The sequence below is a fragment of the Bicyclus anynana genome, chromosome 13 (assembly GCF_947172395.1).
Source record: "Bicyclus anynana chromosome 13, ilBicAnyn1.1, whole genome shotgun sequence".
Lineage (NCBI taxonomy): Eukaryota > Metazoa > Arthropoda > Insecta > Lepidoptera > Nymphalidae > Bicyclus > Bicyclus anynana.
In genome coordinates, this window is record NC_069095.1 from 13077826 (window position 1) to 13093637 (window position 15812).

The 15812-nt window shown below is 40.1% G+C and overlaps 2 protein-coding genes across 2 annotated transcripts in view; one reads left to right on the forward strand and one right to left on the reverse strand.

Moving 5' to 3' along the window:
* The window catches only part of LOC112044477 (uncharacterized), a 188925-nt gene that overhangs the window by 117277 nt on the left and 55836 nt on the right, over window positions 1-15812 (forward strand). The gene's annotated exons all lie outside the window — the stretch shown is intronic.
* Window positions 11727-13941, reverse strand: LOC112044479 (cytochrome P450 6B6-like). Its single transcript, XM_024080347.2, has one exon. The coding sequence runs from the start codon at window positions 13809-13811 to the stop codon at window positions 12288-12290; it is 1524 nt and encodes a 507-aa protein (XP_023936115.1). The 5' UTR covers window positions 13812-13941; the 3' UTR covers window positions 11727-12287.

Below are 15812 nucleotides of genomic sequence, written 5' to 3' on the forward strand. Positions count from 1 at the left end.
TCGAATCAGCACTTTTCAACGTCCTGATGAAAAGATGGGGAATCACAAGAATACATACTACAGCCTATCACCCGCAAGCGAATGGACAAGTTGAGCGATTACATCGAACACTAAAGGCAGCGCTCATGGCTCGCGGCGCAACAACAACATGGTCAGATGAAATACCTACCGTATTACTGGGGCTACGAACTGCACTGAGAGAAGACAACAATTTAAGTCCTGCGCTAATGACCTACGGAACAACGCTTCGCATACCGTCAGACTTTTTCGTACCTACACAGTCGAAAATTGAAGACGCAGACTACGTGCGAAGACTTACAGAGACAATGGCATCGCTGACACCTACAAAACGAACACCAGAAACACGGGCAACATTTGTACACAAGGACCTAGCAACATGTACACATGTATTCGTACGGAACGATACTGTACGAGCACCGTTAACACGCCCGTATGACGGGCCTTTCGAAATATTGAAGCGTCACGAGAAGTACTACAAAATACAGTTGCCGCTGCGAACAACAGTTGTATCATTGGATCGACTAAAGCCTGCATATCTACTAAATGAAGATGAAGATAGAGAGAGAAACACGAAAACAGCGGAAGGCTCTAAAGAAAATGTAAAATCTACACTAACAAAGAATATAAAAAAAGGTCCTGGATTCGTTCCTACGCCTACGCCTACGCCTATACCTGAACCTACCAGCTACGTCACGAGAAGCGGACGTGTCGTAAAGAAAGTTGTACGCTTCGCTTGAAAGGGGGTCATATAGGTGCTAGTAATACTCACCTATACTTACCTTACCTACCTACATACTTACGACCGCGTGAAACTCGTTCTATCACGTCACGGCGCCGTCCGCCTGCCCGTCGATTACAGAAGGAAACAGGAACACAGGAAAGGAAAAAGGAAAGCACTTTATTATCAACAAGAGAGAAATAAAACGCAAGACGTGCAAACACGTAATAATAGTTATTGTTACGTACCTGCATTGGTCAGAGAATACACTATGCACTGGAAAGTATCTGAGCCTTACATGGTTACGTATGCATGTTGATGGGTCTACACGATAGCATGGTTGATGGCTCAAATATATAGCATGGTTAATGGCTCAAATATATAGCATGGTTGATGGCTCGAATATATTATATCTTCGTGACTTCGTGGCTCGTGGAATGTTCTTGAAACACACTATCTGCACTGCACTGAACGTCCACTCGATGCCGCGCGCCGACTGTGACTGCGGGGACGGGCGACGGCTGTGCCGAGACCGCGGGAGGCGCTCCGCGCGTATTGCCGCAGATGTGTGTGTAAACCATTTGCATGTCTGTGTACACCGATGGTTGCGCGGCAATACCGATATAACTCGCGCGCGTCTCATAATTTGTGAAGCAAAAAATGTAGATATTTAGACTAAGATTGATTCAATAAAATCATTACATTCCGAGTAAACAATCGTGACTTTCACTTGAACTCCTGAGCAGCGAACCTTAAACGAAAACTCCTACACAAACAAAGAAAGTTACCAAAAGCTATATTAATTTAAATACTTAGTGCAAATATATTTTTCATAAGCCTCGTAGGTCGAGTGGTTAGCCTGTGTAACCCAGAACCTCGTGATTCTTGGGTCCGAGCTCCAGATTGGGCTATATAATAAAATAAACCTTTTTTTATTGTAAGAAATTTTACAATTACAATTTTCCAAAATAAATATTACCTCTTTCTTATTGAATGTTTTTTATTTTTAAATTCAAAATAAACACTGTGTATCAATTGAAACTTTTATTCAAACGTGCTAGAATAGAAATGAGAGATAAAAGGCGGAAGACGCCGCCGTTTCCTCGAAAGCCTTCGAGCATACAACACGCAATAGTGGCTGCAGAACATATTTATTATTTACTTACAAAATAATAATATTGCTAGTAATGATGATGTTGCTTCTCTTTTATTTATATTATTTCAGATTTCTTATGTTGTATACTAGCGGACTCGCGCGGATTTGTCTCGAAGATTTGAGCAATAAAAGTTAGAAAGCTTTATTTTTTTAAATAATTGAATGAATTAATACACGTTTACTTTTCTACACACAATTTCAAAAACAACAAGAGTAACTAGTGGACGCCCGCGACTTCGTCCGCATGGAATTTAGTTTTTCACAAATCCCTCGGGAACCATGGATTTTTCCGGGATAAAAAGTAGCCTATGTGTTAATCCATGCTATAATATATCTCAATATCATTTCAGCTAATTCGGTTAAGTAGTCGAGGCGTTAAAGAGTAACAAACATTCATATTATTAAAATCATCAGTTTTCGCAAATCTCGGGAAACCATGGACTTTTCGGGATAAAAAGTATCCTATGTGTTAATCCAGAGTAAATTATGAATCTATTTCCATTGCAAATTTCAGCCAAATCGCTTCAGTAGTAGCGGTGTTTTAGAGTAATAAACATCCAACCATCCAAACATCCATACAAATTTTCGCATTTATTATATTAGTAAGATAACTATGTGCATATACTGCTAACTATTAGCAATGTAAATATTAATTAATTTGATTTAAATAAAAGTAATTAGTATAAAAGGAATTCCCTACAGATTAGCATGTATATCAGTTTGTGGTCCGGCGATTACATCGAAATCCTCACCGCGGAGAGCCTGTTTAGTTATTCAATTCCATTTTCATAACAAAATTCAGACCCGACGCAAATCGCATTTAAATGTTAAATAGAAACAGATAACGAAATAGCAATTTGGGAAAGTTTTTGGGTTCAAACCGCGAGCAACGAGCCGGCGAGTTGCCTTGTTATTACAACTTGTGTTACAACTGGACTATTGTAGAATATAGATAATTATGAAGTAGGCATTGCTCAGTGAGATGGTGTGACATTTAAACTTCCTAGATTAGGCACAGTAAAAGCTTATTCGCGCTTCCTTTATTCTCGTTTTCAGTATTCGCGGATTAAATAAATGCGACTTAATTCCTTTATTGGTGGCTAAGATCTCGTTATTCGTGGATCTGACTGCCAAAATTGACGTAAAATCTGCCAATTTAAACTTTAACTTGCATGCCAAAATTACGAATGGAATAAAAAAATGGAATGGAATAGGTAGTAAATGTGACTTAGTAAAATATTAATATCAGTCTGAATTAGAAAAACTTTTAAAAACTGTCAAGCAAGAAAAAATTACATAGTTTTATCGAGACTTCAATTAATGAATTGTGTTTTTTCATACATTATTACATTCGTTATTTATGTTGTCACACAAGAACACATCCCCTATATTAAATATCATTCCTGGTTGGCGGTTTCCTTATTCGTGACGCATTAACAGAACTTATTCCCCGCGAATAAGAAGCTATCACTGTACATCGAAACATATATATTATATAGTATTATTTCTGATGGTAACCGTTAGGTAAATCTGGGGATAGTTCAAAGTGAAAACTATGAAGTTGAGATAGACCCATTGGCCCAGTGCTCTGGGTCTGGCTGAAAGGCAGAAAGTTGTATGATTGCATATAACCACTCTCCTGAAAAGGGGGTCTGGGGTTGCATTACTTTTTGGGTTGAAATGAAGTTGTTTATTTGAGAAAGTCCGCCCATTTCTGTAATGGGTCGTAAATTGAGCTGATTACAATCGCTCAATTGTAAAACTGCAACCTAGGATCCTTATCACAAAATACACAAGGCAACGCAGATACCTGACACCTTACAGTCTTTACAGACAAGTACAAGTATCAACATAAAGCGATAAGTAAACGATCCACAGCAATCTCAAACGATTTACATATTTATTATCATTAAACCATGTGTTACATCAATTGAGATTATTGTAGATCACTAGTAACAATAGAAGACAAAGATAAATTTAACGTATCTTTATTGTACACTTCCTAACATTATAAACGCGAAAGCTTGTATGGATGTTTGTTTGGATGTTCTTACTCTTTAACACCGCTAATACTGAAGCGATTTGGCTGAAATTGGGAATGAAAATAGATTTCACTCTTGATTAACACTACATTTTATCCCGAAAAATTCATGGTTTCCCGAGATTTGCGAAAACTGATGATTTTGATGATATGAATGTTTAGTACTCTTTCACGCCTCGACTACTGAACTGAATTAGCTGAAATTTGGTATTGAGATAATATATTATAGTCTGGATTAACACATAGGCTTCTTTTTATCTCGGAAAAATCCATGGTTCCCGAGGGATTTGTGAAAAACTAAATTCCACGCCGACGATGTCGCGGGCGTCCGCTAGTATACAATAATAGTGAACATATGAAAAGCAAAGTTAATCTCAGTTTTGCAGGAGTTTGTGAACATAGATAAGATAAAACATGAAATAAGCTAGTTAAGTCACTTTAACACGCATCTCTATCATGTGATAACTCTATGGTAACTTTAGGATGGACGATGGAAAACGTATAGCGCAAAATGAACTGCAAATTGAATCGCTAGGACAGTCAACACAAATATCAGGACGTTGATAAAAGATAGTCCGTCTTTATTTCTTGTTAGGTCACTTCAACACACATCTTAGATTATCTCTATGGTATCTTTATATTAGAGTCTAGAGAAAGAAAAACGAATAGCTGGAAAATAACAGAAGGAAGTTTAGATGAAAAAAAAAATCTTTGTTTCTCGCTAATGATAGGCGTCTACATATTCGCGTCGTACGTATCGGACGCATCGCATAAATTTTTAATGGATGTTTGATTTGCAGTAGATTCGTGCGATCAGTGCGATCAGCTACGCTATCGTGTAGCGATATTTTTATAACTCGCAAGTGCTAGTTTAGAATTCACCGCTATCTCTCTTTGTTTAATCACCTCACAATCCAATTTTCTCGTATTGGCTATCTGTTCACCAAGACATGAACAGAAAATGATTTATGATCCTTGTGATCTGTTTGACATCTGGAATTGGGTTTATTAACCATTCCAGTTAGACGTAGTTTTCTAGGTTTAAGATTTGATTTCGTGCATATTACGAGTAAACTGTTGTACACCTAAGTTTAAACTAAGCATATTTTGTATTGGTTTTTTGCCTTTTAATAAAAAAATATTACTATATTATTATTATTTGTTTAACACGATACTATACAATGAGAAAGATAGCGGTGAATTCGAAACTCGCACTTGGGAGTTATACAAAACATCGTTAGATAATAGGCGTGCTGAATCAGTACACGCACTTGTAAGACTTTTTATACAAAGAACACTACGATTCGTTTGAAGCGATGCGTCCGATACGTGCGATGCGGATATGTGGACGTCTACCATTAGTCTAAATTCTTGTGGCATCTTTATTGTAGACTGAGACAATAGTAGCGCAAATATGAAATGCAAAGTGAATCTCTACGACAGTTTTACACGAGTATGAGGACGTATATAAAAAATACGTCTTATTTCTTGTTAAGTCACCAAAGCACACATTATTATTATACTCAGAGACAATGGTAGCGTAAATATGAAATGCAAAATGAATCTCTACAACAGTTTTACACAAGTATGAGGACGTATATAAAAAATACGTCTTATTTCTTGTTAAGTCACCAAAGCACACATTATTATTATACTCAGAGACAATGGTAGCGTAAATATGAAATGCAAAGTGAATCTCTACGACAGTTTTACACGAGTGTGAGGACGTATATAAAAAGTAGAACGTCTTATTTCTTGTTAAGTCACCAAAGCACACATTATTATTGTACTCAGAGACAATGGTAGCGCAAATATGATATGCAAAGTGAATCTCTACGACAGTTTTACACAAGTATGAGGACGTATATAAAAAGTAGAACGTCTTATTTCTTGTTAAGTCACCAAAGCACACATTATTATTATGCTCAGAGACAATGGTAGCGTAAATATGAAATGCAAAGTGAATCTCTACGACAGTTTTACACGAGTATGAGGACGTATATAAAAAGTAGAACGTCTTATTTCTTGTTAAGTCACTCTATCGCTCACATTATTATCTCTCGAGGCACACAAAGGCTGTGAGTGCTGTATTATGTCGCCATGGAGGGACGCACTCCCGAAACACAGTGTAAAAAGGTTTCCACGCCCCTAATAAACTGTTTTCAAAGCGTTCACAGTAAAAGCCACTTTTAATTTGAATAGACGAGTGGGTTATTTCGTGATCTGGCGTTATATTTTGTCGTAGCTTTATATAGTTTTTTTAAAGAGTAAACTGATTTTCTTAGCTATGTAACTAGCGAACGCTCATGACTTCGTAAACCCTGAGACCGTTCCTTCGGATTATAGGAAGAAAAAATTTTGCAAAAGGGCCGGATTAAAGAGGTCTAAGGGCGAACGGGCGTTCTCTAGTTAGAGTATAGGTGGTAGTTTACGTACCATAAGATGGAACATCTACGAGTACTTAGTCCGCCAATACTATAATCCTACTAGTATTATAAACGCGAAAGTTTGTATGGATGTTTGTTACTCTTTAACGCTGCAACTACTGAATCGATTTGGCTGAAATTTAAAAGATAAGGCAAAATAGACAATACCCTGGATTAACACATACGCTTTAATAACACTTTTTATACCGGAAAAAACCGTGGTTCCCGCGGTATTTGTGAATTCTACGCAGACGAAGTCACGTTCATCCGCTAGTAAAGATAATGATATGAGGCAATCATAAGATTAACATTTTTTTCCATCATAATAAAAGGTAGACACAAAAATAGTAGCCAAAACTGATACAAAATTCGTTATTCCAGCTAAATTTGGTTAAAGTTAAAGCAAACTAAGGTAAAAATTTGCACGTAAAATAAGCAGTATTCTGTGAAAACTTTTCTCTGAAAGTAAATAAAACAATATTTGCAGTGTAAAATTACATCGACCCTTTGCGTAATATACAGGATGTTTAGTAAAGAGCCAATAATTATCATGGCTTATATATTAATGTACACTACAGTACACTATGACAAGTGCACACAACACTCACTATAAACATGTAAACAGTCAAATAAAGAACAAGAAACAAAATAATATTGTTAAAACTTAACTTAATTAATATGAGGAAGGAATCACCGATCGGTGAGTTTTTTTTTTCATTGAAGAATTGCAAAGTATGTCGATGCAAAGTAATAGAACGAGATAGTTCACTATATTATACGAGTAACGGGGTAATAAGTATTAATAGTAATTGGTGAAGACGGGTTGATATCAGTAGCGTATTTGAAGGGCTAAACATCAACCGTTGAATGAAAGCGTACCGGGTATAACGCTTCCCACCAAGAATTTTATCAATAATCCCTCGACTGGCAGAGAATAACATTAAGCGATGTCCCGGACTTGTGATCGATGGATATAGGGTTAAGTACGTACTTTTAAACTAGTTAAAACTCCCCTTATTTGCTCGAAATTCTGCCCGCCCAGCCAAACCTGGCACGATTCTACCAGAGCAGCCTTGGTCAAACGTTCTATTATAGAACTGAGCTATGTTATATAAAAAAATGACGACATAAATATGTTATAGAATGTATGGCAATGTATAGTTGACAGTTAGAATTAATTCAGTTAATAAATTACGTTTTTCTTTGGTATTAAATGTGTTTTCGTATTAGTAATAATTGGCTACTAGTAATAGTTGGTTACTCTCTAATGAACACCCTGTATAAATTAAAAATGGCTGAAGACTGATAATTTCCCTGAAAACCCGATCCGCGTTCTCACAGACTTTTATTTTCCGTTTTAAAATAGCCTCGTTTTTCTCCGTCCCACTTAATTTAGGAAAAACTGCGAAAAAAGCTGCGAAAATTTTTGTTTGTCCAAAGAAAACTGGCGTAGTGCTAATTGTTTTTGTGATTAATTGTTCGAGTAATTTCCTTAGTGCCTAATTATTTTGTTCTTAATTTTACAATTGTTTTAATTCGCTCAGCGGAGGATTAAGTACCCACTTAGTTAAAAATAACCCTCAATTACGGTTTACAGCCTACAAAGTATAAGTGTTGTAGAAAGTACTATCCGCGGATTCACCTGCGTAGTTCCCGTTCCCGTGAGTTATAACAAATACAAATAACGTGGTTTTCCAGTGGTAAATGAATTTCCAAAATCAGTTCATTAGATACAGAGATTACCCCTTACACCTCCTTAATCCGGCCCTTTTGTAAAATTCGTTCTTAGCGGACGTCTACTAACTATAAGCTACCTCCCTGGCAAATTTCATTTTTGTACGTCAATTGGCTTTTGAGATATCGTGATGAATGAATGACCTTTCGCATTTATTTAGTTTAGATATACAGAGAGATATGGGAAAGTGATACTTATTATAATCTTCAATGAATAACAATCCTAAAAATATTTATATACTTACCTTTTACTTTTATGATATGTAACATAACTGACTTATATCCCTATACTAGCTGACAACGCGCGGTTTCACCCGCGTGGTTCCCGTTCCAGTAAGAATATAGGGATAATATATAGCCTATAGCCTTCCTCGATAATTGGGCTATCTAATACTGAAAGAATTTTTAAAATCGGACCAGTAGTTCCTGAGATTAGCGCGTTCAATCAAACAAACAAACAAACAAACTCTTCAGCCTTATAATATTAGTATAGATAACACGAAAGGAATATACGATTGTAAAACTTCGAAACACGGCTAGTATTAGATTTATTGTATCATGCACTTAACGCCTGTTTCTATTGAATGTTTAAAGCATAGTTATACGTACGTAGTGCATAGCACAATAGGAGTGGATTTGTTCACGGCTCAGCCATGCAGTGACCCCGGTCTGCTAATTAGCGTCCACGGTTCACTGACTCACACCGACGCAAATGTCATTCTATACATGCAGCTAGCTACAACTAACAACATTTTCATATTATTCTACACCTATAGGATCTCGTATAACAACAAAATGCAATGAAATCTCAACAACTTACGGCAATGGTTCTAATTATAGTATTTCTAACTAGCGGACGCCTGGGACTTCGTCCGCGTGCAATTGTGTTTTTCAAAAATCCGGGATAAAAAGTACCCTATGTGTTAATCCATGCTATAATATATCTAAATACCAAATCTCAGCTAATTCTGTTCAGTGATCGAGGCATAAAAGAGTAACAAACATTCATATCATCAAAATCAACAGTTTTCGCAAATCTCAGGAAACCACGGTTTTATGCGTTTATGATATTAGTCGAATATGAGTTACCAGATCACTGTTTCAGGCAGCAGTGAATAAAGTTTTTTGTGTAATGGCGACCCCGCACTAGAAAGCGCAGTGTTGGTCGACCCCGCACCAAGAGGACTGACGACATCAAGCGAGTCATATGGATTCGCTGGATGCAGGTGGCTCAGTATCGTGATGTTTGGAAGTCCCTACAAAAGGCCTATGCAGTGGACGTCAATCGGCTGATATGATGATAATCATAAACGGTTTTCCACTTACCATCTAGCGGAACGTCTGTCTGTCGATTATTAACATAACAAACAATATATATACGCCAGACTTATTAGCAAAAGGAAATTACAAAAAGTGTAAAGTAGCTTTTAACCCAGACAGTCGTTACTTTGTCGACGGTCAAGTAATCTCACATGCCTGCAGCGCTAACGGCTTGACATAAGAATATCAAACGCCTACGTCAGTGTGAAAGGGCTGTTAGCAAGTGGACTTGGGTCGGGGAGTGTCCTAGAGTTAATCTAAGGGACCAACCCACATTACTGACATTCCTGTAAGCCTTTTCAAATGTCAGCCTGGTATTTACTTGGCGCTAAGAGTTGAATGTAGGGCATTTTGTGTGAGCACCTACTTCTAGGGCGTTACCGAGGTGTTGTAAGATTTGCATGGAAATTATTATTTATTTATTTATTTTTATAGGGTACCAACTCAGACCAATTATAGAAGGACCTGTATCGCACTCATAGTCACGAGCAAAATTGTCTGTCGTTTTCTGAGGAAAACAAGTTCAGATTTTGCATACATCTTATACTAAACTATAAGTTTTCGCCCGTTTTTTACACAATTCAATTACACAAAAATTATTTTTACGGAGCTTTTTAACCGACGAACACGATTACAATTATTTAACATCGATACTATAGAGACAGTTTTTATAATCGCATTAGATAGTTGATCATATACTTTGACAGAAAAGTAACGTCTAACGAGGCAGGTCCTATTTTTTTTTTTTTTTTTTTTTTTTTTTTTTTTTTTTTTTTTTTTTTTTTTTTTATTCTTTACAAGTTAGCCCTTGACTACAATCTCACCTGATGGTAAGTGATGATGCAGTCTAAGATGGAAGCGGGCTAACTTGTTAGGAGGAGGATGAAAATCCACACCCCTTTCGGTTTCTACACAGCATCGTACCGGAACGCTAAATCGCTTGGCGGTATGTCTTTGCCGGTAGGGTGGTAACTAGCCACGGCCGAAGCCTCCCACCAGCCAGACCTGGACAAATTAAGAAAATCTCAATCTGCCCAGCCGGGGATCGAACCCAGGACCTCCGTCTTGTAAATCCACCGCGCACACCACTGCGCTACGGAGGCCGTCAAATACCTATACAATAATTGGTCTGAGGGTACTAACAGGTTATGGCAATAAAAATTGAGTTTTACAAAACATAGATTAGTGAAGTTGTTGTGTCATAGACCCACTTATAGGTTACCTCAACATACGTAATTTAGTACTCGAATAGATACATTAAATGAATTAAAAGAATAATAAATAGGTTAATTAGACTAATTAGGGAAAAAACTGATTTAGATGTGCGTTTATGAATACAGATATGGATCTATCACACAATTACATTATTAACAGAATTAAACTAAAATAAAATAAACATAAAAAACACAGTATAAACTAAAGATAAAAATAACATTTAAGAGCTATCCCTTTATTATGTTAGATTTACCTTACATTTATTTGAGTTATTAGAAATTGTAGACAAAAATATAAAAATGGATACATTGAACGCTAGTTGAATGTTAGATGAATGTTGATTGTGATTTTCGGTTCAATATTCGTGCACAGTGTAATCTAATCTGTTAGACCAACTAGTGGGAAGCCGCTTAGAGTGATTTCTTACTTTTAAAGAATATTTGCCATATCTTTTAATTATGACAAATTCCTATTACTGTCCCCTTCCAACTATTCGCATAAAGACTGTGTTAGGAATTGGTATGACAATTATAGCTTGCCAAATTCGTTCCTAACACTCCCGATGTTCAGCGCGGGAGGGGGTAACGATGTCCCGCGCGCACGATTTCATACCCGCACAGTCCTTCCTTCTGCCCCGCGCGCACGACCGCGCAGGCATATCCCCCCGTCGCTCGCATATGATGGAAGTGTCATCAACAAAACGAAAGGAGTGTGGATTTTCATCCTCCTCCTAACAAGTTAGCCCGTTTCCATGTTAGACTGCGCTCACCATCAGGTGAGATAGTCAAGGGCTCACTTGTAAAGAATAAAAAAAAAAACTTGCCAAGCTATAGTATACTTACTTAGTCTAGCGGGCTATACCTACACAAAAAATGAGCTTAACGAGTTACATTAGCGCTCTTAGACAAACAAACAAACAAACAGTATTAGTAAGATAAATATTATGTACAGTGCGATCTAAAGAATTTACGAACTTTGACCTTAAATATCTGTAATCTATAATATCTGTAATGTATCTGTATGTTTGTATGTTATCTGTATTACTTGTTTATGACTTTTAAATAAAATCCATATCATAATAAAAATTCACAATGTTTGTAAATGGAACTTTATTTATTGTTGAAAGGACTAGATGACGTTTTTCTACCTATTGATCACTTTGAAGTCGGTGCCAAGCGCGTGTGTTGTTGATTTTAGTCGTTACTGAAAAATCGCCTTGAATTAAAAGATCACTGGCTTAGCACCTCCTCCAAAGTGATCAATAGGTAGAAAATATTATAATGTTATATTTCCCTATTTAGTTTCGTGGGTACGTTAATGTTTTGAAGTCGGTTGTTTTTTTTTTAAATAATTGAATATTGGTAAAAAAATCTTTACAATTATATCAGAAGAGATTTTAATACCTGTAGTGATGTGGCACATCGATCTCTTACTACTATCGCAAACGCTGCAAAAATCATCGTGCCATATGGCTACAGGTCCAATTTATTTGAAAAAAAAAATCAAATCCGCTTTAAAACGTCCAAAAGAATTACTTGCTACATAATTCATTAAAACCTGATAATATCAAGTTTCAATACTATACAAACGAAAACAGAGTTCACAACGTCCCTCCGAACGGCTTCACTGCGAATGAATAGTTACACCAACGAACCATTAACTGGCGGCCGGCGTTCGCTCCTCGAACAGCAGAGGCAGGCCGCCGCGCACGCCCTGCACCACGCCCGACAGGGGGTCGACGCGCGGGTGACGGGGGGCGCCCGGCGCCGGCCGCACGGTGCAGCGCGCCAGCACGGCCGCCAGCCCCGCCAGCGACTGCATGAGCCCCAGCCGCTCGCCGATGCAGGCGCGCGGCCCGCCGCCGAACGGCAGGAACGCCAGCTTGTAGTGCGGGCCCTGCCGCGCCGGCTCGTGCCGCTCCGGCCGGAACTCGTCGGGCTGCTCCCAGTACTGCGGGTCGGTGTGCAGCGCCTGCAGCGGCACCATCACGCGCACGCCCGCGTCCACCGTCAGCCCCAGCTCCTCGAACGTGTACGCGCGCGCGCACTCGCGCATGAGGAAGCCGAGCGACGGGAACAGGCGCATGCCCTCCATGAGCGTCCACTCCAGGTACGTCATCTCCTTGACGGCGTCGTAGCTGAGGCGGCCGCCGTGGCGCGCCAGCACCGCGTCCACCTCGGCCTGCGCGCGGCGCTGCGCGGCGGGGTGGTGCGCCAGCAGATGCAGCGTCATGCTGGTCGCCGAGGACGACGTCTCGAAGCCGGCCACGAAGAACACGAACACCTGCGCCGCCACGATCTCGTCGTCGAGCTCCAGGCGCACGCGCTCCGGCGGCCGCTCGATGGAATCGATTTCCACGAGCCCCTTCTTGCGGCACTCGAGCAGCTGGTCGATGAAGTCGTGCCGGCCGGACGGCTCGCCGGCGCGCCGCCGCAGCACGTCGTCGACGAGGCGCCGGAAGTCCTTCTCGATGGGCCACAGCACCCTGAGGCCGCCGAACAGCGCCGGGAACAGGTCGCGCAGCACCAGCACGAGTATCTCGAAGAGGCCGACGCGGAAGATGCGCGCGCCGAGGCGGCGGAAGGCCGAGTCGTCGTCGCTCAGCGCGTCGGTGTCGAGGCCGAACCCGCAGGCGCCGATGAAGTCGGTCGTGTAGCGCGCCATGAGGTCCCGCGCATCGGTCTCGCCGCCGGCCGCCGCCAGCGCGCGCGCCTGCAGCTTCTCGGCGCGCTCCACGACGAGCGGGAACATCGCCTTCAGCTTGCCGCTGGTGAAGGTGGGCGTCATGTGCTGGCGCAGCAGCCGCCACAGGTCGCCGTCCGCGAAGAACAGGTTGCGCAGCAGCGGCTCGGGCGGGCGGTGCTGCGGCGTCATGCCCCGCCGGTGGAAGTGTGCGAAGTCGGTGGCGAGCACGCGGCGCGCGAGCGCGGGGTCGCGCAGCAGCAGCTCGGGGCGGTTGGCGCGGTAGAAGCCCACGACGCGCTCGGTCGGGTAGCGCCGGTACAGCTCCACGGCCAGCTCGGTGATGCTCCTGCGCATGAAGTAGTTGCGCGCGTTGTTGCCGAAGAAGGCCAGCGGCGGGTCGTGCGCCACGCCGCGCCGCCGCCAGTACGAGAAGTTACGCTTGCCGAACAGATACAGCGCGAGCAGCGCGCCCGCCGCCAGCAGCAGCGTCAACATGGCGGCGAAGCGTCGGCGTACGCAGCGGGCGAGGATGGGGCACGCGCGGCGGGCGCAGGTAGAGAAACACTGAGCAAACTACGCCGCGGAGTGGGCGACTAGGGCCGCCGGCAGATAACAATGCTCGTAATAATACCGGTTCGTATCGTATAGTATGCGCCGAACTTAGAGACAGAATTAAAGATAAATTGCTTAATTGACACTCACACAATACAGACACCAAAAAACAGTAATTAAAATAGTGTAACTAAAATGAAAAGATAAGATAAATAAAATAGAAATATGATACTATGTAGTACTCCAGAACAAGAGAAAAGACATTTAATAGTGTTACTAAAACTTCTAGTCCATTCTGAAGTTGCAACACGCCTAACTGCGCCAATAGTATAACTCCGCTGGGATGTTTTTGTACGTGCGGCGTACCGCGTGGCTACACTCCACGCTCAGAACGGACCCAAAGTTCGTCGCCTACTGTATACCTACGTAAGTTCGTGTTTGATTGCTCCAATTATTCTATAAACGTACGAGTATGTTAATAGATCTTCTCACTAGTGGCTTGTACACTTATATCTATGGTACTTATAGATAACTTAATAAGTACTATGGCATGTACTGTGGTTGTTCACAATAGTTCTACTAGTAGAGTTTGGCTAATGAATGTTGAGCCTGAAATCGCCCGCCAAATTTAAAAAATCATTTAAACAAATTGAAAAACATGCGTTTTCTTAATTTGTATAAATGTTTTTTTTTTGTTTATAACTCAGTTTTCATTTTTGCACTATAATTTTGAGAATTAACTTCGATTCTTTTTTAATTTGGCGGGCGATTTTAGTCTCTACCTTCATTAGTCAAACTCTATGAATTCAACCAGATCAAGAAATACCTTGTGCTAATGAGAGAGCACAAGTTGTCACAGATAGAAACATCTATAATAATGTTGCTTCAGACAATGCTCCAGCTTCAGATAATTTAAATGAAATAAAGCCTATGCTTTATTTGAAGAATGTTACAAGGACGATATGATAAGACCAAGTTATGTTGAAATTTTGTGGTGGCTGGTTATCTTAGTAAGATAAATCTTTTTAACATTAAAATGGAATTTACTTCAAAGACGGTTAACACAAAGTTACTAAACCGATTTACATGAAAATTAAAAAAAAAACAATCTGGAAGTAGAATCAGATCCGATCTCTTTGAAAAAAAAAAATTAAAATTGGTTAGCACATGACTAAGTTATGAGATAACAAACATTAAAAAAATACATACGCGACGAATTGAGAAACTCATTTTTGGTTTTGTTAGTTAAAAAATAAGTAGATATAAAAACTGCATCGCATCACACGCGATCGATGTTTCCACCGTTCGCTAGGACACGTTAAATATTCAGCCATATATTGATTATAGCCTTGGTTTTGGGGTCGGTAATTGGTTATCCGATATTTTTCCTATTCCTACCTTTTTCGTTCATACTACAGATTTACCTGCTTCAGGGCACAAATGTGAATTTCATTCATTCATTCATTATCAACCTATATTCAGCTCACTGATGAGCACGACTCTCCTCTCAGAATGAGAGTGGTTAGGCCATATGAATAGGACATAGTCTACCACGCTGGTCAAATGAAAAGAATTAAGAAAAACAGGATTCGAACCCACACCTTCCGGAATCGGAGGCAGAGGTCATATCCACTGGGTTATCACGGCTTTTATTTAATTTAAATTAATTCATATCATAATCTAGGATGCACGCGACTGTGTTCGCAAATCTCGAGGAAATAACATTTTTCGGTTTAAAAAGTAGGCTTTGTGCTAATTCAGAACATAATCTATCTCCAATCCAAATTTCGGCGAAATCGGTTTATAAGGAAGAGAAAAATTTCCTAAAAAATCGTACTCAACTTTAAGAACTCTGACTTAACATTTTTTTAATATGAATACATGTTGCTCTGAAAATAGGATTCCAACTGACCTCTAAAATAAAATACCACCTCCGCCACCTCA

What these genes read in the sequence shown, in the direction of transcription:
- LOC112044479 (XM_024080347.2), bottom strand. Translation starts at nt 13,811, where the DNA reads ATGTTGACGCTGCTGCTGGCGGCGGGCGCGCTGCTCGCGCTGTATCTG.